The following is a 26,714-nucleotide window of genomic DNA, read 5'->3' as shown; positions in this document are numbered from 1 at the left end:
TGACAAAATGAACAAAACATAAAAAAAGCGGTGAATTATCCCTTTGTTTGCTCCATCAAATGACGGATGATGCTCCTCACAATCACTGTAGTGGTTGTATTGAGGGTGTAAAGGATAATGATCAGAGTTCTCTTCAAAATTGATCTCCACCGACTTATTATCAGGTCCCACTCAAACTCAAACATGCAATCTTTAGTCGTGCAATCCATCTTAGTCGTGTTCCACTCAATCTTTCCTCTAAATGACATACTTGCTACATAACTCACAGATGTACTTCTTGTGTTGGCTAACTTTCATTTTTTGTATTTGCTTCCTCAAACTAGCACCATACTTAGTGAGTTAGTGCCATATTTGTTGACAGTTCCAACATTCTTAGCTCTCTTTGTCATGGTTGTTCGTTAAACCCTCGAATTCTATAACTTTTCTTGCTAAGGTTACGAGGATTTGTAGTTGGTTTTTTAATTAGTTTTTAATTATTTCTTTGAGAAGGGTTACATGGATTTAGGGGACAACAAATTTTGATTTATACTCCTTTCCAAAATATATCACGCGTAATTCACGTTTAATTTTGGATTTGTTTTTTATTAATATAAAAAAAAGTCTTAACTTAGAGACTGTTTTAGGCTTCTTTTTGGGTTGATTTGGATTTAATTTCAATGAGGTTTTTCGTAAATGTTTTTGTAGGAGGTGTGGCTTTTGCATGTGAACGTGAATGGCAGTTTTTTTAGGTTGAGTGGATGTTATTAGGAGTTAGTAACTTTTAAGGTTAAAAGTTTTGGCCCATTGAAAAAATACATGTATTAACAAATTTGAATTTATACTTTTATATGATAATATGATATGATATGTATATGTTAAATATTTCACTCTCGAGCATTGTTTGCAAGAGAAAAAGGGGTGAGAAACATAATGTAGTGGGATCCAGTGGCAATGGGGTTGCGGAGCAAATAAGGAAAAGAAGGTAATATAATATTAAATGTTTTGTGAAACCATGGCCGGTTAAAGAGAAATTTTGAGTTTAGGTTGGATTCTCAAAAGTTAGTTTATTAGGTAAAAAAGTGTTGGGAATTGGATACTGAATCAATTGAAAATACAAAGTCTCGAATTCCAGACTGATATAAAGTCATTTTCTTGGTATTGCACCTTTTTATTTTTTTTTTCACTAAAATGCCCTTTTATTGTATTAAGGAAAAAAAAAAGTGCACTATTTTTTTCCTCCACGGGTTAATCCCATAATTTAGATCAAAACGTCTTGGCCTCGCTGCAACAGCCGACTAAACTTTTGGATCAAACCCGGAATCGTGAGACACTTTATCAATAACCAACTCATTGTCCACGTGGGCCCCCTCAATTGAATATGTGTGGTAGACTCTTAAGTTCTCCCCATCAACCAAATTTTGAAAATCCTCCTCTCATGCAAATTGCTTTGTGTGGGTCTCTTCTTTTGGCAACGTGTCTACCACTCTATCATTTTCAAAATTTCCAAAATTTAAAACTCTAGAGTCCACTTCATCATCCATCTCTTCTCATGTATTAGAATCTATGACAGCTAAATTAACCTCCTCCCTTGGTTTAGGCGATAAGGGAATTAGAGTTTTTGCAGAGGACATACTCTTACTAACCTTATCCTGAGGAGTGTGAGTCCCCTCAATAGGCAACAACTCACCCACTTCTACACTTCTCAAATTATTTAATTAAAATTCGACTCACTTGAATCTGCTTTATCAAAAAACTCTTCTTCGTGAGACCCAAACGAATCACATGGCTTTTGTGCATCAAAAGACTTCAAAATAATTGGAGTTTCCAGCAAATTCTTCTTAGAAAAATTATGAATTCTATTTGAAGAGGACTCCTCCCTATCCACACCTGACGAGACCTCCTGAACCTTATCCTGCATCGTCTTCTTCGGCATTGGTGACCTCTCCTACCCCACAAGACAGGATTCTTTGATTTTTCAAACAAACATAGTGGTGCTACATGCCCAAAGCGTCTACAAAACGCACACAAGTTTTCTCAATCTTCATACACAGAGTAAAATTGAAAACCTTGTTTAGTTCTATTATCAAGAACGATGGGACGTCCCACTTCTTTGGCTATTGAATAAAGTACTCAGACATGCCAATACTCCAACGGAAAATCTGGGAAACAAATTCAAACAAATTTAATCGATGGTTGGATCATATTCACGTTAAAATCCAGCCTCCAATGTTTAAAGCAAACCATTTGCAAAGCAATCCGACAAAGGCTGTGTCTCTGTACTTTAGACATGTCCTTGTTATAACCAAACTGAAAAATAATAAAACCTCTACAATGTAGTGCAAACTCACTTGAGCATTTAATTTCGAATTCTTACTTCATTCCTCATAGCATCCACGATGGCTTTCATAAAATCAAATCGTCTGATCAAGGCGAATTTGAATAAATTATGTTGATGCTCATAATCAGCCTGTGGAATAATCACATAAGTAAACTTCCTTGCATGAATCATCTCAGGCAAACCTTCCATGGACATCTCCAAACTCCCCTCACTACTCCATCATAAGAAACGATACCTTCAGCTACTGGATTAGCAGGCTGCTTTCGGCAACCACCGCCATGATCAAGCACAAAACAGAAGATGTGGAAAACTCATGCACCTATTTTTGCAGACCTAAGTTTTGAACTCTAAAGACTCTATTTTTGGGTCACCTATATTTTTGTGACCAACGATAGTTTGGAATCAATTGGTTCAAATCAATTTGGGCCAAAATAAGCATCAAATGATTCAATCTTAAGCTCTACATATGCATAAAGCATTCCTTGATATTTTTCACAATAGCCAGGCAGTAAGTACAACATGTTGGATTTGCCTCTGAAAGCAAATTAATATCTGTTATGGTTGGGGGATAGGAGGTTGGGGAGTGGGAGCAAGCCTACCAAAAAAGTCACTTGGTTCTAAGTAATATTTACAAAGTTTCCTGCTGATAAAGGAACCTTCATAGACCTCAAGAGAAAGTTGGAACAGAATTTGTAATTTTCTATTGATTCACCTATGTTCCTCAACAGTTATCTGTTATGCCAGATGAATCACAACTTACATGTAGAATAGAAGTCTCAGAATTCTAGAACCCTGAGAGAAGGCATGTTCCCCCCCCCCCCCCCTTCTGCTTCAGTTCCTGCAAATACAGATATGCTCAACAGTCAACACTTCCAAGAAAAGTTACTCCGACTTTCTTCTTTTTCTTCCATTCTCTGAATGCCTTGTTGGATTTTGTTAATATCACTATTTAATGATTTCAATAACCCAAGAAAAAAGTCTCTTTCTTCTTTTTCAAATTTTGGGTTTCTTTTTTATATCTTAGTTTCTCTTTCTGAAAAATCTCAGCTTTTCATTATTGTGAACTCTTGTTACTATCATGATATCTCTTAATGGTCTAACCACTCAGTTTAATCCTTTCTTCCTTCTCAGAATAGCTTTGCTTATGTTAAACGTTTTCCTATCTATTAAAAATAGAACTGTAAACCTGCCATTGGTATTTTAAGTTCATTTTGTTATGGATTTGTCTGTTCTTCTTGCTCCTGAAACAAAATATCAGAACTCCTTCTGTTCCAGTTGTGTTGGCCTCCCATTCGTTCATTCAAGAAGAATCTTGTAAGCAGCAGCTCCTCCAAGCCAACAACATCTGAGATTAGTCTTTGCTAGAATCTGTGGCAATGGTGTGGAGAGAGAGACGTTTGAGGGGGGGGGGGGGAGAGGTGTTTATGTGGTTTGGTTGAATGCAACCTACATCCACGTTGAGTTTGATATGTTTCTACTATATTAATGAGTTGTGTGCATGACTTCTTATGTAGAGTTAGAGTCGAAGAAACCAAACTCTCATTTTGCACTCATATCGAAGAAAGGAGATGGAAGTGATGGACTTGGTGATGCCGACTGAGTTCTTCCTGTATTATGTCAGTCAATGATATGTTCCATTTAAAATTGAACTTTCAGTGCCATTGATATAACTTGATTGAGCGTCAAATTGTGAATTGGCTTCTGTGTCTTCTCTTTGGCAATGCAGAATGCAGTATGGTCAACTGTAACATGTTTGGTGATCCATGATGAGTAACATTTTTAGTGATCTATGATAGCATGAATTGAGATGGAGTATAACCAAACACACTATCAGGATTAGCGATCTCAGAGAACATTAAATGTACGTTTCTGGTCGTGATAAATGAGTCGGGTGACAAAATCTTTTCTGTCTTCAGTATTAAAGCCCTTAAAACCAGATCTTTTTATTTGGCCTTCTAGGCTTCTACTGGATTTGCAATATTTAGAGGGATCAAAACAACCTTTTGTAATTGCACATTCCTTATTGGGACTTAATTCTGCCTTTTAAAAAAACCCTAAATATCTAGAGATTTCAAATCTATGGAGTCATAATTCTTAAAATTACTTATTTGGTTAACCTAAATCTATGGAATGAAATTTGTGAATTCATCCTGAAAAACTATTTGGTCGACTTGACTTTTGTGAATGTGCAAACACTTTTATAGTAGGGGTGAAATCGCTCATACCCATAAATCTACAAATTCACGTTTTTAGTGTAAAAGAATGAATATTTAGATTTCATGAATCCAGGGATTTTCACAATCAAACGGGTATAAATCTCGCATTCATGAATCCAGAGATTTGAAATCTCAGCCTAAAGTTATATTATAGCCGTTCTGATAAAGATCCATTTTTGTTGAGGACGCGTTTAATAACCCACTAAAAAACAGTTTTTGGTGCTTCTTGTGTCGAGAAGCAGAAAAATCGGTCGAAAACTGTTTGATAAAACCTTTGTAGTAACTGTATCTACCTTCTTTGAGTTGTAATATGTGGTTCTAGATTCTCAGACTTAAACGGTAAGCTTGCTCCTTATACATATAAGAAGGGAACACGAAACAATACTCTACATCAGCATTCCAGGCTTTGCTAGTTGGCTATAATACTTTCTTTGAGTAGCTAGCTAGATTACCAAATGCAAGTAATGGTGAAGGTTTCTTATATCTCTTTTGTCATCGTTGCCATCCTTGTCTTTTCAGGTTTGTTCCAATGATTTTGATCACTTTTGAATTCCTCTCTGTGGTTATTGCAATGGTAGTTTTAAGCTTCAATTCATTTTGTTCGGATGTCATTGTTGTTTGTTGCAGATCCATCGATGGTAATGAAGGCAGATGCGCAAAAGACATGCCATGCTGTGTTGGATCGTTGGAAGTGTGACCTCGCATCATGTAAAAGAAGTTGCTTCAAGAAACATCATAATTATTCGGGTGGAACTTGTTTGCCGTATGGAGGCTCACCTTTTCATCCCCTATATCGTTGTGTCTGTAACTACATTTGCAAGTAGTCTTTATGGTAGATTACTGGGCAATGTAAAACTAGTAAATAAATTGTTCTTGTTATGAACAAATGAATAAATTAATTGGGTTCTTTGCTTTCTCATTGCTGTTTTTCTATTTCCCTCCCTAAAAAACCTTTAGTATGATAGATAACTAATTAGTGGTTTGGAAGGAAAACTTTACCCAAATTACCACATGAAATCACTGAATCTCAAACAATCAATAAATCATTGTTCCTATAACTCTTTTTCATGCCACTCTTGAAACATTTTGGAGTGAAGGATCTCTTCGGGGTCAATGGTAATCCTCCACCTTATATTAAATTATATACAAAAGTTATCTACACATAAATTGGCCAAGATGAACTTCAGATTTTTAAAAAAAAAAAATCATTTTTGAGTGACAAAATGAACAAAACATAAAAAAAGCGGTGAATTATCCCTTTGTTTGCTCCATCAAATGACGGATGATGCTCCTCACAATCACTGTAGTGGTTGTATTGAGGGTGTAAAGGATAATGATCAGATTTCTCTTCAAAATTGATCTCCACCGACTTATTATCAGGTCCCACTCAAACTCAAACATGCAATCTTTAGTCGTGCAATCCATCTTAGTCGTGTTCCACTCAATCTTTCCTCTAAATGACATACTTGCCACATAACTCACAGACGTACTTCTTGTGTTGGCTAACTTTCATTTTTTTTATTTGCTTCCTCAAACTAGCACCATACTTAGTGAGTTAGTGCCATATTTGTTGACAGTTCCAACATTCTTAGCTCTCTTTGTCATGGTTGTTCGTTAAACCCTCGAATTCTATAACTTTTCTTGCGAAGGTTACGAGGATTTGTATTTGGTTTTTTAATTAGTTTTTAATTATTTCTTTGAGAAGGGTTACATGGATTTAGGGGACAACAAATTTTGATTTATACTCCTTTCCAAAATATATCACGCGTAATTCACGTTTAATTTTGGATTTGTTTTTTATTAATATAAAAAAAAGTCTTAACTTAGAGACTGTTTTAGGATTCTTTTTGCGTTGATTTGGATTTAATTTCAATGAGGTTTTTCGTAAATGTTTTTGTAGGAGGTGTGGCTTTTGCATGTGAACGTGAATGGCAGTTTTTTTAGGTTGAGTGGATGTTATTAGGAGTTAGTAACTTTTAAGGTTAAAAGTTTTGGCCCATTGAAAAAATACATGTATTAACAAATTTGAATTTATACTTTTATATGATAGTATGATATGATATGTATATGTTAAATATTTCACTCTCGAGCATTGTTTGCAAGAGAAAAAGGGGTGAGAAACAAACTGTAGTGGGATCCAGTGGCAATGGGGTTGCGGAGCAAATAAGGAAAAGAAAGTAATATAATATTAAATGTTTTGTGAAACCATGGCCTGTTAAAGAGAAATTTTGAGTTTAGGTTGGATTCTCAAAAGTTAGTTTAGGTAAAAAAGTGTTGGGAATTGGATACTGAATCAATTGAAAATACAAAGTCTCGAATTCCAGACTGATATAAAGTCATTTTCTTGGTATTGCACCTTTTTATTTTTTTCACTAAAATGCCCTTTTATTATATTAAGGAAGAAAAAAAAGTGCACTATTTTTTTCCTCCACGGGTTAATCCCATAATTTAGACCAAAACGTCTTGGCCTCGCTGCAACGGCCGACTAAACTTTTGGATCAAACCCGAAATCGTGAGACACTTTATCAATAACCAACTCACTGTCCACGTGGGCCCCCTCAATTGAATATGTGTGGTAGACTCTAAGTTCTCCCCATCAACCAAATTTTGAAAATCCTCCTCTCATGCAAATTGCTTTGTGTGGGTCTCTTCTTTTGGCAACATGTCTACCACTCTATCATTTTCAAAATTTCCAAAATTTAAAACTCAAGAGTCCACTTCATCATCCATCTCTTCTCATATATTAGAATCCATGACAGCTAAATTAACCTCCTCCCTTGGTTTAGGCGATAAGGGAATTAGAGTTTTTGCAGAGGACATACTCTTACTAACCTTATCCTGAGGAGTGTGAGTCCCCTCAATAGGCAACAACTCACCCACTTCTGCACTTCTCAAATTATTTAATTAAAATTCGACTCACTTGAATCTGCTTTATCAAAAAACTCTTCTTCGTGAGACCCAAACGAATCACATGGCTTTTGTGCATCAAAAGACTTCAAAATAATTGGAGTTTTCAGCAAATTCTTCTTAGAAAAATTATGAATTCTATTTGAAGAGGACTCCTCCCTATCCACACCTGACGAGACCTCCTGAACCTTATCCTGCATCGTCTTCTTCGGCATTGGTGACCTCTCCTACCCCACAAGACGGGATTCTTTGATTTTTCAAACAAACATAGTGGTGCTACATGCCCAAAGCGTCTACAAAACGCACACAAGTTTTCTCAATCTTCATACACAGTGTAAAATTGAAAACCTTCTTAGCGCTAGATTCTGTTCGTTCGATTTGAACTTCAAACACGCTCATCCATCCCCTTTTCCACTTCAACTAGGACATGAGCATAACTACCAAAAAAACCTTGTTTAGTTCTATTATCAAGAACGATGGGATGTCCCACTTCTTTGGCTATTGAATAAAGTACTCAGACATGCCAATACTCCAAAGGAAGATCTGGGAAACAAATCCAAACAAATTTAATCGATGGTTGGATCATATTCATGTTAAAATCCAGCCTCCAATGTTTAAAGCAAACCATTTGCAAAGCAATCCGACAAAGGCTGTGTCTCTGTACTTTAGACATGTCCTTGTTATAACCAAACTGAAAAATAATAAAACCTCTACAATGTAGTGCAAACTCACTTGAGCATTTAATTTCGAATTCTTACTTCATTCCTCATAGCATCCACGATGGCTTTCATAAAATCAAATAGTCTGATCAAGGCGAATTTGAATAAATTATGTTGATGCTCATAATCAGCCTGTGGAATAACCACATAAGTAAACTTCCTTGCATGAATCATCTCAGGCAAACCTTCCGTGGACATCTCCAAACTCCCCTCACTACTCAATCATAAAAAACGATACCTTCAGCTACTGGATTAGCAGGCTGCTTTTGGCAACCACCGCCATGATCAAGCACAAAACAGAAGATGTGGAAAACTCATGCACCTATTTTTGCAGACCTAAGTTTTGAACTCTAAAGACTCTATTTTTGGGTCACCTATATTTTTGTGACCAACGATAGTTTGGAATCAATTGGTTCAAATCAATTTGGGCCAAAATAAGCATCAAATGATTCAATCTTTAGCTCTACATATGCATAAAGCATTCCTTGATGTTTTTCACAATAGCCAGGCAGTAAGTACAACATGTTGGATTTGCCTCTTTTTTTTTTTTGTGGGGGGGTGGGGGGGGGGGGGCCCCCCCCCCCCCTTTTTTTTTTTTTTTTTCCCCTTCCCCCCCCCCCCCGTTTTTTTTTTTTTCCCTTTCCCTTGTTCCTCCTCATTAATGGAGGGCTCACAAAGTTTGACAAACACATTTGTAGAGAGAAAGTTTTCTTCTCTCTCAGCCACTTATGTTGACTTTGAAGAGAGAAAGAGAGCTCTCCTTCTCTTCTCTTATCTCCACCGAATTCACCTATTTATGACAAAGGAGACAACCATTAATATGGACGGTAAGTCCTTTGACAAATTGTCAAGGGAGATAAGGCAACGTTCATCCTTTCTCCTCCTCTCCAGCTATAAATAGGGGTGGGGAGGTTTGCTTGAGAAGCAGAGAAGTGTAGAGAGAAGCAAGAGAGTAAAGCCAAGTGAGAGAGGCTAAGCCAAGTGAGAGGCAAGCCAAGTGAAGGTAAGGCAAGTGTGGGAACACTCCTCTAGAGTTGAGAGTGTGAGTTGAGAGAGGGTGTACAGGGGTATCCGGTTTTGGATACAGGGTTGGGTTGGGTTGTAAATCCAAGCACTGTACAAGAGTTGTATTTCAACTTTCTCATAGTGAAGGTCTCATTACGCCCGTGGATGTAGGCAAAGCCGAACCACGTATATTGTTGTGTTGGTGCTTCCTTTGTGATTATTTCCTTCGTTATATTTCACGTGGGTCCCATACAAGTACTATTCACGTGGGCCCCACACCGACACTATTCACAACACTATTCACACGGGCACTATTCACGAATACATTTTTGTATTGTTTTTCTCTGTCGATCTTTTACACAGGAGGGAAAATAGTGAACCGTCTATCGGTCTTTTTCCCAACAAGTGGTATCAGAGCCTGGTTCGCGTGACTGTTCGTAAAAGATGTCGATGGAGGGAAGCGCCGTAGGACGGATGATCAGCTTGAACGGGAGCAACTGGATGATATGGAAATCCAAGATGGAAGATTTGCTATATTGCAAAGACTTGTATGCTCCCATAGAAGGTGCATCGTCAAAACCAGAGCAGATGTCTGAAGCGGAATGGAAAGTCCTAGATCGAAAAGCCGTTGGTTTCATACGCCAATGGTTAGATGATTCTGTTTATCATCACATTTCCACTGAAAGTTTGGCGTATTCACTATGGCAAAAGCTAGAAGGTCTGTATGAAAGAAAATCCGCTTGCAACAAGCCATTCCTTATCAGGAGACTTGTAAATCTCAAATACAAGGAAGGGAGTTCTGTGGCAGCACACTTAAATGAGGTACAAAGTATTGTTAACCAACTCAATTCTATGAAAATGACACTTGATGATGAGTTGCAGGCTTTGTTATTGTTAAGTTCGTTGCCAAAAGCTGGGAGACCTTAGTTGTATCCCTCAGTAACTCAGCTCCTGAAGGAAAGCTCACAATGGATATAGTAGCTGGAAGCCTACTGAATGAAGAGACAAGGAGAAAATCCTCAATCTCATCTCACAGTGAAGCCCTTGTCACTGAGAAGCGGGGGAGAAGTAAAACTAGACCACCTCATTTTCGTGAGAAATCACATGGAAGATCCAAGTCAAGAAGCAGGATCACATGCTACTACTGTAAAAAGGTAGGGCATATGAAGAAAGATTGCAGAAAGCTTAAGGCACGAATGGAGAACCAAAGTGAGGACAAAGAAGACAAAGAAACCACTGCCATCAGCTCAGATGGAGATATTATCATCGTCTCAACTAGTGATGAGTTTTGCCTCACTTCTACATGCCATGACTCAGATTGGGTCATTGATTCAGGTGCATCCTTCCATGTTACCCCTTACAAAGAATTCTTTACTGCTTTTGAATCAGGTGATTTTGGTACAGTAAAGATGGGTAACAATGGCATTTCAAAAATCATGGGTAAAGGTAATGTGTGCATCAAGACAAATGTCGGATGCCAAATGGTTCTCAAGGAAGTAAGGTATGTGCCAGACCTCCGTTTAAATCTAATCTCTCAGAAAGCTAGATGAAGAGGGATACCATAACCATTTTGGTAATGGTCAATGGAAACTTACCAAAGGATCTCTAGTGATGGCAAGAGGTAGCAAATGTTGCACTTTGTACAAAACACAAGTGCAAATATGCAAAGCAGGGGTAATTGCAGCAGAAGAAGAGTCCACTGCAGATTTGTGGCATCAAAGACTTGGCCACCTGAGTGAGAAAGGTATGCAAATTCTCACAAAAGGGAATCTTCTGCCAAACATTAAAGGTACGCATCTAAAACAATGTGTTCATTGTTTAAAGGGAAAACAACATCGTGTTACCTTTAATAGAACTTCTTCCCATAGAAAAAGAAAAATTTTGGAATTAGTGCATTCGGATGTATGTGGTCCTATGAAAGTAAAAACTCTTGGGGGAGCTTTGTATTTTGTAACTTTCATAGATGATGCATCTAGAAAAGTGTGGGCATATGCATTAAAAACTAAGGATCAAGTTTTTGATGTATTTAAAACTTTTCATGCCTCTGTTGAAAGAGAAACAGGTAAAACTCTTAAATGTGTCCGTACTGACAATGGAGGTGAGTACAATGGAGCATTTGAAGAGTACTGTAAGGAGCATGGAATTCGCCATGAACAGACTGTTCCAAAGACCCCACAACATAATGGTGTAGCTGAAAGGATGAACCGCACCATTATTGAAAGAATAAGATGCATGCTTTCACATGCAAAGTTGGCAAGGTGCTATTGGGGAGAAGCAATGCGCACAGCCGTCATCTAATCAACCTATCTCCATCAGCCCCTGAATGGAGATGTTCCTCACCGAGTCTGAGTGGAAAGGAGGTATCCTATAACTACTTGAAGGTGTTCGGTTGCGGGCTTCGTGCACATCCCAAAAGACTTAACGAACCAAACTTGATGAGAAAGCAAAACAATGTATTTTCTTGGGTTATGCTACCGACAAGTTTGGTTACAAGTTATGGGATCCAATTGATAAGAAGGTGATCGAAGTAGAGATGTGGTCTTTCTAGAAGACCAAACGATCCAAGACTTTGATAAGATCGAGAAGCCTCAACCAGATAATGACGATCTTATTGACCTTAGTCCAAACACTTCACCGCGGTGCAAGGTGAAGGGGGAGATGTTCAAGAAGGTGATGGTCCCACAAATGGTGAACAAAGTGAGCAACCAGCTCACGAACCACCAGTTGAGCCCGAGTTAAGAAGATCCACCAGGCCACGACGTCAATCTACTGTATTCACCTAATCGGTTTGTTATGCTAACAAATGCAGGTGAACCAGAATGCTTTGAAGAAGCAAATGAAAGCAAGCATAAAGATGAGTGGTTGAAAGCTATGCAAGAAGAGATGGATTCTCTCCGCATAAGAACCACACATATGACTGGTAAAGTTACCTCAAGGTAAGAAAGCACTCGAGAACAAATGGGTGTTTAAGCTAAAAGCCCAAGAGAAAAGCTCACAACCAAGGTACAAGGCAAGATTGGTCGTGAAGGGATTTAGGCAAAAGAAAGGTATTGACTTCGACGAAATTTTTTCACCCGTAGTAAAAATGTCTTCTATACGGGTGGTGTTAAGTTTAGCTGCTAGTATGGATTTGGAAATCCATCAACTAGATGTAAAGACGGCCTTTCTCCATGGAGATTTGGAGGAAGAAATTTACATGGAGCAGCCAGGAAGGTTTTGAAGTCAAAGGTAAAGAACACATGGTCTCAGGTTAAGAAAGAGCTTGTATGGCTTGAAACAAGCACCAAGGCAATGGTACAAGAAGTTTGATTCATTCATGATGGATCATGGGTATAACAAACAAAGATCGGACCATTGTGTGTTTGTTAAGAAATTTTCTCAAGAAGATTTCATTATTCTTTTGCTCTATGTTGATGACATGTTGATTATTGGTCGTGATGTCAATAAAATTGACAAGTTGAAGACACAATTGAGTAAGTCCTTTGCCATGAAGGATTTAGGAGCTGCACAACAAATCTTAGGCGTAAAGATTTATCGTGATCGAGCAACTAGAAAGTTGTGGCTATCACAAGGAAGGTATGTGCAGAAGGTACTTGAAAGATTTAATATGAGCAAAGCAAAATTTGTAAGTACCCCCTTGGTAGTCATTTCAAGTTGAGTAGTGAACAAAGTCCCTCAACTGAAGAAGAAAGGGATGAAATGAAATGCATTCCCTACTCTTCAGAAGAGGGAAGTCCGATGTATGCCATGGTCTCAGACTAGACCCGATATTGCACATGCAGAGGAGTTGTTAGTAGATTTCTATCCAATCCTGGAAAGGAACACTGGAAGCAAGAAGTGGATAATGAGATATCTTAAAGGTACTACTAACATTTCTCTCGTGTTTTGGAAGCCAGCCACCTATGTTACAAGCATATACAGATGCTGATTTGGCTGGAGACATTGACTCCAGGAAATCCACATCAGGATACCTAGTTACCTTTGCAGGGGGAGCAGTGTCATGGCAATCTAAGCTGCAAAAATGTGTGGCTTTGTCATCTACCGGCGAGTACATCGCGTTGTTGAAGCATGTAAGGAGATGCTATGGATGAAGCAATTCACTCAAGAACTCGGTCTGAAACAAGAAAAGTATGTCATTCATCACTGCATGACACCAAAGTGCAATTCATATAAGTAAGAATCCAAGTTTGCATTATAAATCCAAACACATCCATGTAAGGTATCATTGGATACGAGATGTACTGGAACGGAAGCAGTTGCAGATTGAAAAAATCCATACTGACAAAAATGGAGCGGATATGATGACAAAGGCACTACCAAAGGGCAAACATAACTACCGCAGAACACGGCAGCATGATCTGTCCTCCATATGAGTCGGAGGGGGAGTTTGTAAAGTCCTCCTCATTAATGGAGGGCTCACAAAGTTTGACAAACACATTTGTAGAGAGAAAGTTTTCTTCTCTCTCTCAACCACTTATGTTGACTTTGAAGAGAGAAAGAGAGCTCTCCTTCTCTTCTCTTATCTCCACCGAATTCACCTATTTAAGACAAAGGAGACAACCATTAATATGGACGGTAAGTCCTTTGACAAATTGTCAAGGGAGATAAGGCAACGTTCATCCTTTCTCCTCCTCTCCAGCTATAAATAGGGGTGGGGAGGTTTGCTTGAGAAGCAGAGAAGTGTAGAGAGAAGCAAGAGAGTGAAGCCAAGTGAGAGAGGCTAAGCCAAGTGAGAGGCAAGCCAAGTGAAGGTAGGAGTGTGGGAGCACTCCTCTAGAGTTGAGAGTGTGAGTTGAGAGAGGGTGTACAGGGGTATCCGGTTTTGGATACAGGGTTGGGTTGGGTTGTAAATCCAAGCACTGTACAAGAGTTGTATTTCAACTTTCTCATAGTGAAGGTCTCATTACGCCCGTGGATGTAGGCAAAGCCGAACCACGTATATTGTTGTGTTGGTGCTTCCTTTGTGATTATTTCCTTCGTTATATTTCACGTGGGTCCCATACAAGTACTATTCACGTGGGCCCCACACCGACACTATTCACAACACTATTCACACGGGCACTATTCACGAATACATTTTTGTATTGTTTTTCTCTGTCGATCTTTCAGGGGGGGGGGAAAGAGAGAGCCCCCTTTTCCCCCTTCTCCCCTCTTTTTTACCACACATTACCCACTACAAAAAAAAAAAAAAACACAAAAAAACCCACCAACAAGACCGCACCCCCCCCCCCCCCCCCCTCCCCCCCCCCCCCTCACAACACACCCGCCCCCCCCCCCCCACCACCCCAAACACCACCCTCCCTTTCTTTTTTTTTTTTTTTTCTTTTCCCTTTTTTTTTTTTGTTTTTTTTTATTTTTTTTTATTTTTTTTCACCCCCCACAAAAACCTCTTTTTCTTTTTTTTTTTTTTTTTTTTTTTTTTTTTTTTTTTTTTTTTTCTTTCTTTAAAATTCTCACTTTTCATTATTGTGAACTCTTGTTACCATCATGATATCTCTTAATGGTCTAACCACTCAGTTTAATCCTTTCTTCCTTCTCGAGAATAGCTTTGCTTATGTTAAACGTTTTCCTATCTATTAAAAATAGAACTGTAAACCTGCCATTGGTATTTTAAGTTCATTTTGTTATGGATTTGTCTGTTCTTCTTGCTCCTGAAACAAAATATCAGAACTCCTGTCCATCCCCAGTTGTGTTGGCCTCCCATTCGTTCATTCAAGAAGAATCTTGTAAGCAGCAGCTCCTCCAAGCCAACAACATCCGAGATTAGTCTTTGCTAGAATCTGTGGCAATGGTGTGGAGAGAGAGACGTTTGAGGGGGGGGGGGGGGGGGAGAGGTGTTTATGTGGTTTGGTTGAATGCAACCTACATCCACGTTGAGTTTGATATGTTTCTACTATATTAATGAGTTGTGTGCATGACTTCTTATGTAGAGTTAGAGTCGAAGAAACCAAACTCTCATTTTGCACTCATATCGAAGAAAGAAAGGGGAGTGTTGGATTTTGTGATGCCGACTGAGTTCTTCCTGTATTATGTCGAGTCAATGATATGTTCCATTTAAAATTGAACTTTCAGTGCCATTGATATAACTTGAGTAAGCGTCAAATTGTGAATTCATTGACTTCTGTGTCTTCTCTTTGGCATTGCAGAATGCAGTATGGTCAACTGTACCATGTTTGGTGATCCATGATGAGTAACATTTTTAGTGATCGATGATAGCATGAATTGAGCTGGAGTATAACCAAACACACTATCAGGATTAGCGATCTCAGAGAACATTAAATGTACGTTTCTGGTCGTGATAAATGAGTTTGGTGACAAAATCTTTTCTGTCTTGAGTATTAAAGCCCTTAAAACCAGATCCTTTTATTTGGCCTTCTAGGCTTCTACTGGATTTGCAATATTTAGAGGGATCAAAACAACCTTTTGTAATTGCACATTCCTTATTGGGACTTAATTCTGCCTTTTAAAAAAACCCTAAATATCTAGAGATTTCAAATCTATGGAGTCATAATTCTTAAAATTACTTATTTGGTTAACCTAAATCTGTGGAATGAAATTTGTGAATTCATCCTGAAAAACTATTTGGTCGACTTGACTTTTGTGAATGTGCAAACACTTTTATAGTAGGGGTGAAATCGCTCATACCCATAAATCTACAAATTCACGTTTTTAGTGTAAAAGAATGAATATTTGGATTTCATGAATCCAGGGATTTTTACAATCAAACGGGTATAAATCTCGCATTCATGAATCCCGAGATTTGAAATCTTTGCCTAAAGTTATACTATAGCCGTTATTGCGAAATTGAATCATAAAGATCCATTTTTGTTGAGGACGCGTTTAATAACCCACTTAAAAATAGTTTTTGGTGCTTCTTGTGTCGAGAAGCAGAAAAATCGGTCGAAATCTGTTTGATAAAACCTTTGTAGTAACTGTATCTACCTTCTTTGAGTTGTAATATGTGGTTCTAGATTCTCAGACTTAAACGGTAAGCTTGCTCCTTATACATATAAGAAGGGAACACGAAACAATACTCTACATCAGCATTCCAGGCTTTGCTAGTTGGCTATAATACTTTCTTTGAGTAGCTAGCTAGATTACCAAATGCAAGTAATGGTGAAGGTTTCTTATATCTCTTTTGTCATCGTTGCCATCCTTGTCTTTTCAGGTTTGTTCCAATGATTTTGATCACTTTTGAATTCCTCTCTAGATCTATGGTTATTGCAATGGTAGTTTTAAGCTTCAATTCATTTTGTTTGGATGTCATTGTTGTTTGTTGCAGATCCATCGATGGTAATGAAGGCAGATGCGCAAAAGACATGCCATGCTGTGTTGGATCGTTGGAAGTGTGACCTCGCATCATGTAAAAGAAGTTGCTTCAAGAAACATCATAATTATTCGGGTGGAACTTGTTTGCCGTATGGAGGCTCACCTTTTCATCCCCTATATCGTTGTGTCTGTAACTACATTTGCAAGTAGTCTTTATGGTAGATTACTGGGCAATGTAAAACTAGTAAATAAATTGTTCTTGTTATGAACAAATGAATAAATTAATTGGGTTCTTTGCTTTCTCATTCCTGTATTTCTATTTCCCTCCCTAAAAAACCTTTAGTATGATAGATAACTAATTAGTGGTTTGGAAGGAAAACTTTACCCAAATTACCACATGAAATCACTGAATCTCAAACAATCAATAAATCATTGTTCCTATAACTCTTTTTCATGCCACTCTTGAAAGATTTTGGAGTGAAGGATCTCTTCGGGGTCAATGGTAATCCTCCACCTTATATTAAATTATATACAAAAGTTATCTACACATAAATTGGCCAAGATGAACTTCAGATTTTAAAAAAATCATTTTTGAGTGACAAAATGAACAAAACATAAAAAAAGCAGTGAATTATCCCTTTGTCTGCTCCATTAAATGACGGATGATGCTCCTCACGATCGCTGCAGTGGTTGTATTGATGGTGTAAAGGATAATGATCAAGGTTCTATTCAAAACTGATCTTCACTGACTTATTATCAAGGTCCCACTCAAACTCAAATTTGGAGAGATTTCTAACATGCAATCCATCTTAGTTGTGTTCCACTCAATCTTTCCTCTTGATACGGAGAAAATTATACTGAACCCATCGAATTGGGTTTAGACTTTATGTCCCTTTTGGACCATGATCAGGACTTGTCTTAACCTAATTCCCACGTTCGAATAAGAGGGTGTCGCATTACTGTTATAAGCCACGAACGACATCCCAAATCTTGCGGGATACGTTGCTGTATAGGAAGCAACTGCCATCAATGCGGAGAGGGAATCATACCAATATTGGAAACTAATCACACCCCCGGATATCTAGGGAAGAACCCTACGATCCGACGGTCATGTGAGAAAATCATGAACCCATCTCACGGTCGAGAATTGAAGGTAAAATCTATATAAACAAGTGATTTACTCACTCCAGAGGTAACTGAATCGTATTCCCAATATTAATATTTAAATTTGTGTTCTGCAACCTACCAGAGTTTTGTGATCAGTTCCTTAACTGACTTAGCCTTTGGAGGTGGCCTCCCGACCCCCACGGTCGGGCCACGTCTGACTTTGTTTTGCAGGTCATCCATCAATAATCTAAGGGCTGAGCAGATTTTGGACGCATCACCTCTAAACAACATACTTGCCACAAAACTCACAGATGTACTTGTTGTGCTGGCTAACTTTCATTTTCTTTATTTGCTTCATGAAACTTGCACCATACTTGGTGCCATATTTGTTAACAGTTTCAACATTCTAAGTTCTCTTTGTCGTGGTTGTTCGTTAAACCCTCGAACTCTTTAACTTTTCTTGCAAAGGTTACGTGGATTTGTAGTTGATTTTTTAATTAGTTTTTAGTTATTTCTTTGAGAAGGGTTACATGAATTTAGGGGACAACAAATTTTGATTTATACTCCTTTTCAAAATATATCACGCGTATTCGTGTTTTATTTTGGATTTGTTTTTAATAATAATAAAAGAGAGCCTTAACTTAGAGATTGTTTTAGGGGGTTGTGTTGTTTATTTTTTAGATTTTAATTTTTAAATTTGAATTATGGAGTTATGTTGTTGGTTTGGCTAGATAAAAGACCAGGAAATCCAATCCCCTGAAAGGGAGGGGGGGGGGGGGGGGGGGGGGGGGGGGGGGGAAAAAAAAAAAACACTCCCAAAAACCACAACCCCCCCTATTTTTTTTTGGAAGGCCCGTTCCCCCCCCCCCCAAACATTTTTTTTTAAAATTTGTTTTGGGGATTTGAAATCTATAGATTTGAAACCTCAGATATTAAAACCCCCGCCCCCAAAACCAAAACGCCAAGCTTCTTTTTGCGTTGGTTTGGATTTAATTTTAATGAGGCTTTTCGTAAATGTTTTTTAAGGAAGTATGGCTTTTGCATGTAAATGTTAATGGCAACTTTTTCAGGCTGAGCGGATGTTATTAGGAGTTGTAACTTTTAAGGTTAAAACTTAAAAGTTTTGGCACATTGAAAAGTATATTAAAACAAATTTGAGTTTATACTTTTATATGATAGTATGATATGTATTTGTTAAATATTTCACTCGAGAGCATTGTTTGCAAGAGAAAAGGGGTGTGAAACATAATGTAGTGGGATCCAGTGGCAATGGGGTTGCGGAGCAAATAAGGAAAAGAAGGTAATATAATATTAAATGTTTTGTGAAACCTGGGCCTGTTAAAGAGAAATTTTGAGTTTAGGTCGGATTCTCACAAGTGAGTTTAGGTAAAAAAAGCGTTGGGAATTGGGTATTGAATCAATTGAAAATACAAAGTCCCTAAATTCCAGACTAATATAAAGTCATTTTCTTCATACTGCACCTTTTTATTTTTTTCGCTAAAAGGTCATTTTATTATATTAAGAATGGAGGAAAGAAAGACAAGAAAAGAAGAAAAAAAGTAAAAAATCACATCTGCAAAGCATGATCCTTGCCTTCTACCTCACACGTACCCTTGCTATTCCAAAAGAATATCAGCCTAAAAAATTTAAAGATAGGAAAACCCCTTCCCTATCAAAAGAGCGAATGATCTAAATTTGATTGTTCCTCCCATTGTTTTCTCTCTCCAACAAGAGTCGATCAATTATTCTATTGCTTCAAATACAATCTCCCTTCGCCTAATTTTGGAGATGTCCCTTTCTTCCTCTAGACCCACAGACACTAAGCGAAGTTGCTTCTTTTCCCCTTGCCTACCAAGTTGCACTATTTTTTTCCTCCACTAGCTAATCCCATAATTCAGACCAAAACGTCTTGGCCTTGCCGCAACACTCGACTGAACTTTTGGATCAAACCCGGAATCATGAGACAATTTATCAATGACCAACTCACTCTCCACATGGGATACTCAATTAAATATGTGGTAAACTCTAAGTTCTCCCCATCAACCAAATTCTGAAAATCCTCCTCTCATACAAATTGCTTTGTGTGGGCCTCCTCTTTTAGCAACGTGTCTACCCCTCTACGGTTTTCAAAATTTCCAAAATTTAAAACTCTAAAGTCCACTTCATCATCCATCTCTTCTCGTGAATTAGAATCCATGACAACTAAATTAACCTTCTCCCTTGGATTAGGCAATAAGGGAATTAGAATTTCTCCAGAGGACAAACTTTGACTAACCTTATCCTGGAGGAGTGTGGGCCCCCTTAGTAGGCAAAAACTCACCCACCTCTACACTTTTCACAATAATTAAAATTTTAAGAGGACTCCTCCCTATCCACACCTGTCGAGACCTCCTGAACCTTGTCCTCTGTTGTCTTATTTGGCTTTGGCGACCTCTCCTACACCGCCGGATTCTTAGATTTTTCGAATGAACATAGTGGTGCTACAATGCCCAAAGTGTCTACAAGAGGCACACAAGTTTTCTCCATCTTCATACACAATAGAGTAAAACTGAAAACCTTCTTAGTGCTAGGTTCCATTCGTTCGACTTGAACTCCAAACACACGCTCCACCCCCTTTTCCACCTCAACTAGGACATGAGCATAACTACCAAAAAGAGCTTGTTTAGTTCTATTATCAAGAGCGATGGGACGTCCCGCTTCTTTGGCTATTGAATATAGTACTCGAACATGCCAAACTCCAAAGGAAGATCTGGAAAACGAATCCAAACTAATTTAATCGATGGTTGGGCTATGTTCACATTAAAATCCGGCCTCCAATGTTGAAAGCAGACCATTTGCAAAGCAGTCCGCCAAGGGCTGCATCTCCATACTTTAGATATGTCCTTGTTATAAACAAACTGAAAAATAATAAAACCTCTACCAATAGAGTACAAACTCAACTGAACATCCATTTTTGAGTTCTTACTTCATTCCTCATAGTATCCATGATGGTTTTCATAAAATCAAATCATCTGATCAAGGCGAATTTGAATAAATTATGTCGATGCTCATAATCAGCCTATGGAATAATCACATAAGTAAACTTCCTTGCATGAATTGGCTCAGGCAAACCTTCCATGGACATCTCCAAACTCCCCTCACTACTCCAACATAAGAAACAACACCTTATTTACAACATAGATTTTCAGATTAGGATTTTTGAGGGACTTCACAAATACAAATTATGGGTTAGAATTACAGGGTTAGTCCAGTACCCTTTAAGTACCAGAGAATCCTTTTGACAATAGATCAGCGATAAAGAGTTGGACTCTACATAAATTGAAATACTTTGTTGATGGCAAACTGAATGTCAGGTCTAGTCATGACAATACTCCTATATAAGGTAGGATAGGCCATGAGTTCCCCCAAAAATGTACTCAACTATGTAGAAGGAGAGAGAGATGTGGTAACAAACTTGCAATCACTCATGTTCGCTCCATGAAGAAGATCTATAATGTATTGCTATTGAGAGAGATGAAGACCATTTGAGAATGGAGACATAGACATTCCAAGAAATAATGTAATTGACCAAGATCTTTCATAGCAACTACAGAGGCAATGACAATCATAAATTGAGTAAGTAACAAGTTAGAACTCCCAATAACAATAGTGTCATTCATATAGATCAAGATATAAAGTATACTAGAAATATCCTTAATTCCATGATAAATAGAATGCAAAGTGTCACTTTGAGATTCAACAAATCCATACTCCAATAAAAATGAATTGAGTCTATCAAACCAAGCTCTTGGGGCCTGTTTGAATCCATATAAAGATCTGTAAAGACGACACACATAATCAAGGTGAAGAGAGTCAGCAAACCTTGGCACATGTTTCATGTAAACTGTTTCGTTCAGGAATCCATACAAAGATGCATTTTGTATGTCCAGCTAACAAATAGGCCAAGAGCAGGAAACAACAAGAGATAGAACCAATCTAATTGTAGTGGGTTTGAGAATAGTACTAAAGGCTTCATTATAGTCAAGTCCTTCCTGTTGATGAACCCCTTAGCCACCAACCTGAGTGTGGATATTAAAGTAAGAACCTTTTTTGGGTCAAAGGAAAGAAAAATGGTTACTCACAAACATTTTCCTTTTTCATTAAAATACCTAGAGATAGAGCATGAGAATGCTAATAGAGTTGTGACAGGCATATGGCTTGTAGAACTAGGTCTTCTCTCTTTCCAAGCTCCCACTCTTTCACAAAAAAGGTTTGCCATACATGTTGCTCCTGGCATTATTTTGAGAAGTTCATGTTCCAATCATTAGATTTTTGTCCATCGCCAATAAGGGTCACAGGAACCCATGTTAGATTTACATTTTTGAGTTGGCCTTTCTATCTCTTAGTGTTAATTTTTTGAGCAAATTGCTCCTGACACCCAAAGAAAGATGTCCTTAAATATTGACGCCCTATTTTATGTTTGAAAAGCAAAGATATCCAAAAGTTGGACTTAAAATTTGACACAGTCTAAACCATTACACAATGCTGTTAAACCATCATTATTTTTCTTAAAATCCCAAAACTATCATTTGAATTATAAGAGATTACTTAAATACCCTTATAAAAAATAGAGGAAAAGAAAGAGGTTATAGTGAGAGGGATATCACAAGGAATCATTGGAGAATAAGTCTAATGGAGAAGGATAAATGAAGTTGTTTTCATCCCATTATATGCAATAGAATAATTCCTTTACAATTGTCCTAGTAATTATTTTAATGAAATTGGAGTCATATGTTGGCCCACAAAAAAAGAAGAAGAATAAACTCTAGGGAAATGCTTTTCAAAAATAAAGAGGGATGTCAATAACTAGAGCTCCTTTTTTTTGTTCTCGTGTTTATTTCTCTTTAAAGCTCTCTATCTATGTTACAAGAATCTTTCCCTCTTTTCTTATTAGAGACTTACAGTTCTCCTTTCCTCTTTTACCATTGAAGGGTTGTTCAATCAATAATGATCAACACCTCTAAGTAAAGAGATCACAGACTCACGTAATACTCCTTGTGATATATGTAATAGTCCCCACAAATCTTCTAAGAATCTTCCATATTTTTATTCTTAAATTTAGTATAATCTAACAATACTATGGAGATCAGTTAAAGGGTAGGGAAGGGAACATAAGGACTAGAGACTCAAAGCCTAACCTCACTACAACAATTTGTATGTTTCCTTTGGCCATGCGTTATAACCATAAGTTCATGATAGACATAATTCTTAGGTTGGTAACTGTACAACTCATGAGGGTAGTTGAAATAGCTTGTACTTTCTTACCCAAAAAAAGAACAGAAAAGCTTGTACTTTTTTGAACTTTTGAAAGCCAATCTTATGTGTTTATCTATCATTAATTTCCCTTTTTCTTCTTTCCTTCTCAAATCAAGTCTTATATTTGAAAAAATTATTTACTAAAAAATAAAACGTAAAAAAATAGAGTTGAACATTTACAATATGGATATGGAGTCTTGATTTTTTATCCATATGGAGAAAAGATTTTCGTACTCACATGGTTGGATTCTTAATAAGTGTTCAATATCAATGCCTATCATATCTATAATGTGAACATGAGAATCCTTTCTTCCCTGAGAGATATTAGATTTCAACTCTTTGATAAATTATTTTTGTATGATGAATAAATCATTTAAGTTTTACCCTTAAATGAAGGCGTGAAAGCCCGCTCATCATATTTTATGGGGGTGACATGGTTGTTTCATTTATTTTTTCATATTTTTTAATCATATATTTAGAAGAAAATTTTACTTCTCAGCAATTATAAGGTAGACCAAATGTAGACTCTTCTCTTAACATAGAAAAGTGTTAGAAGATGACATTTTAACAGTTTTCAAAAAATTAGAGAAGAATCTTTAATAGTAGAAATTATTGAAGAATATGAGGGTATTATGATGAAATTAAACCCTTTTGACCCCAAATTCCCAAAAAAATTTATGATAAAATCAAAGCCTAGCCTAAAGAAGCAAGTGTAATCATTACAGGGGTGTAGCAAAGAGATCCAACCGAAATCTATAAGACAGGAATGGCGAAATTCTCGGTTGGGAGAGATGATGAAGACAGCGGCGAGGGACCGAGCAGCCCTGTTAGGAAAAAGCAGAGGAGAAATGAACGGCAACAGCAGAAAGCAGGCATCGAAGCAGAAGAAGAAGAAGAAGAAAAGGGAAGGCTAAGTCATGGTAAGGGACCGGACGGACATGGAGAAGATGGCATCTCTATGACCCTTACCGACCCTGATGTGCTTGACTGTACCATCTGCTTGGAACCCTTGATACCTCCAGTCTTTCAGGTTTCGTTCCGCTTTCCTGTTACCCTTATTATTTTTTACCAAGAATTTCATCACAACTCTTCGTTTTGCGGGTTAATTTCTGTTCATTTGAGACGCGGAGACGTTTTACTTTTGAATTTCTCTACCTTTTGTGCAATTTCTTTCCTGTTAAACGTTTGAGAATTATAACTGAAATTTGAATTAAATGGGATCTGAAGACTGTTTCTCAACCGTAGAGGATCACTCTAAAACCGCTGAAGGAGAAGTTTAATTGCTTCTTGATCTTACAGCCTTTAATTTCAACTGTATCAGAGCGTGATTTGGTTTCAGCGGTGGATTTGTTCAGTAGGGCTAGTGGCTCTGTGTTCCGGCCAAACCCAGCACTTCACTACCCTTCAAGCTCTACTATCCCTGAAATCATATGCTTCATCAACTATATACATTTAGGTTGGGAAATTGCAATTAACCACGTAATATTAGATATTTTAGATTAACTTTTAAGGTAGATTCAATTGTCATCTTCTGTACAGTTGTTGTAGATTAAGTGAATGTGACAGGAATTCACAAAGAAAGTTTACATTCTTTTCTAAGGGCATCTATTGCCTTTTGGCTACTCTTACTTCTGTTAGTATCCAACCATAAATCAACTTTTGACCTGGTTAGCTTCTTACATTCCTCTGATTCTGCAATAGATTTAATCCTTTTCAGAATCTAATTGTGGAATACCTACATCTATCCTTCCATGTTAAAACTTAATAGCTCTTTATGACCTTTACTTCTTATGTGTCTGTCATAGGACTCATCTACCCACTGGTAAAAATTTCGGAAGATTTTTGTAGGATTCTCTGCTGTTTTCTTTATGGTGAAATCACATCTTTGCATGTCAGCTACTTTTTATTTCCTATTCTATTTTGGATGGAAGACCTGATGACAGAAATATGGAGCCAGTAATCATGCTCTTCTTAACAAATGTTGACTTGTTTTTATGAGGATAAGTTAGGAGGTGTATTTTCTGAATATTGTATCCATCAATGGTCTCAAAGTTTTGCAGTAAACTGCAACTGTACGCATGGAAAGTATTATCTTAAAACATTTCAAATAGCTCATGCTTCAATGTGACAAAAGATGGCAAAAACCTTGACTGCAAATTTCTTTTGGAAATAGTATGCATGATTATATTAATTATATGCCTGTACCCTAGTCCAAGCATTATGGTCATATATTCCAAAATATGCTTTACAATGGGAAGCCTGATGCCACTTTGTATACTAAATATATGGTGACTGAACTCAGTGTGACAATGGACACACTGCATGCTCTACATGCTGCACCAGGATGGCGAACAAATGTGCGTCTTGTTCTTGGCCAATTGGGTACAGCCGTTGCCTGGCCATTGAGAAGGTCATTGAATCAATCAAAGTATCCTGCCAAAATGCACAATATGGCTGCAAAAAAAGAGTAACTTATGCTCTAAAACTAAACCATGAGGAGACATGTATCTATGCACCATGTGCATGCCCTCTTTCAGACTGCACATTTTCTGGGTCATCTGAACAACTTTCACAGCACTTCACTTGCAAACATTGGGCTTCTTCTAGACGTTTCCGTTACAACTGTCCTTTCCCTATTTCTTTAGACAAAAGTGAGCGGTTCCTTGTTTTCCAAGAGGAAGAGGATGGTCTTCTTTTTCTCCTCAGTAACCGCATGGAAACTCTTGGGAATGCAATTTCAGTAACTTGCATTGGATCCAACTTTTCAAAGGGAGGGTTCTTTTATGATCTTATTTCAAGAAGAGGAAGCAGGTCTGTTAAGTTACAGTCCTACACACAGTTTTCTAAAGGGCAGGCTGAAGTTTCTCCCATGGATTTTCTTCTCATTCCCAAGGACTTCGATGGCTATCATGTCCAGCTCAAGCTGGAGGTTTGTATTTGGAGTTCTAGAGAATTTGAATGAGCCATCGCTTTCTCTGCTCATATTTAAGAACATATTGTATATCAATGTAAAGTTGCCATTGTCTATGTTTAATTTATGCTAGCTTGTGTAATAAATACCCTGTAGAATATTGTATAGAACAGCCTTATGTCTCTGTAATTAATAATGTATTACTGTAAAAAATTTTAATTGTTGAAGGAAACCGGGAAACATGCTTCTGTTGCAACTGCTTGTCATCCCTTGTTCCTCTGAACTAGGGATGCCCTGTTTAAATTGACTAACTGTTCCCCATCCCCATCTTTCTTATCCTGCAAGCAGACTTAACTATGTATCTTAGAGGACAGGGAGGTGAATATGGTATTTGAATATTATTTGGCCATGGATTTAGATTTGGCATTGGAGGGTGAGAATCCATAATGGTAATTTGTTAAGGTGAGTGTAACCTCATTTTGTCAAAAGGAAAATAGAATGCTTGAGACTGTTTTTACATGGGTTATAAATGCGGCATCTGCTAATTGTATTTTTTTTGTAATACAAATCGGGATATTACATATGTCTCGGTTAGAGTTGAATCTCACAACCTCTTCACTAAGAAACATTGGTCTTACCACTAGAAACAACCCTATGTTGGCTTTGCTAATTACATTGGTTATTGACCAGATCATTCTGGCTCTCTGAGCCCCTGAATGCAATCATGCATTGGATTTAGATTTAGGAATCAGATTTTACGTAATTGGAAAATCAACTTTGACTTGTCTATTTGGAAAACTTGGTCACTTGGTTTCTTTAAAACCTAGTCAAAATGTCTGATGTTTTCTTAAAATTTTGTTGTAACAATCAGATTTTACAAAAAGGAAAATCACATAATAATGCATTTTGTGTTTCCATCATTGGACAAGACAAGGGAGCGAATGAGTTTATGATTTCTTATTATTTAC

At 37.5% G+C, this 26,714-nt stretch overlaps 1 protein-coding gene and 2 pseudogenes across 1 annotated transcript; 1 reads left to right on the top strand and 2 right to left on the bottom strand.

The window, feature by feature from the left end:
• Positions 1 to 35: 35 nt before the first annotated feature.
• Positions 36 to 389, bottom strand: LOC149024903 (large ribosomal subunit protein eL43-like; annotated as a pseudogene).
• A 5,395-nt stretch (positions 390 to 5,784) lies between these two features.
• LOC149024902 (large ribosomal subunit protein eL43-like) lies at positions 5,785 to 6,138 on the bottom strand (annotated as a pseudogene).
• A 17,273-nt stretch (positions 6,139 to 23,411) lies between these two features.
• LOC149024901 (E3 ubiquitin-protein ligase SINA-like 10) lies at positions 23,412 to 26,084 on the top strand. The gene is made up of 2 exons (XM_089145101.1): positions 23,412 to 23,865; positions 25,138 to 26,084. The coding sequence occupies exons 1-2, from the start codon at positions 23,602 to 23,604 to the stop codon at positions 25,795 to 25,797; spliced, it is 924 nt and encodes a 307-aa protein (XP_089001227.1). The 5' UTR covers positions 23,412 to 23,601; the 3' UTR covers positions 25,798 to 26,084.
• Positions 26,085 to 26,714: the final 630 nt, after the last annotated feature.

Source organism: Hakea prostrata, chromosome 2 (assembly GCF_041222555.1).
Source record: "Hakea prostrata isolate BN-2017 chromosome 2, UWA_Hpros_2, whole genome shotgun sequence".
Lineage (NCBI taxonomy): Eukaryota > Viridiplantae > Streptophyta > Magnoliopsida > Proteales > Proteaceae > Hakea > Hakea prostrata.
Note: the sequence above shows the minus strand (reverse complement) of the source record. Positions and strands in the feature narration are given on the sequence as shown.

Excerpts from the sequence above, each read along its gene's own strand:
- LOC149024901 (XM_089145101.1), top strand. The coding sequence starts at position 23,602 with ATGGCGAAATTCTCGGTTGGGAGAGATGATGAAGACAGCGGCGAGGGA. Across the intron at positions 23,866-25,137 it reads TGATACCTCCAGTCTTTCAG|TGTGACAATGGACACACTGC; the intron begins GTTTCGTTCCGC and ends GACTGAACTCAG.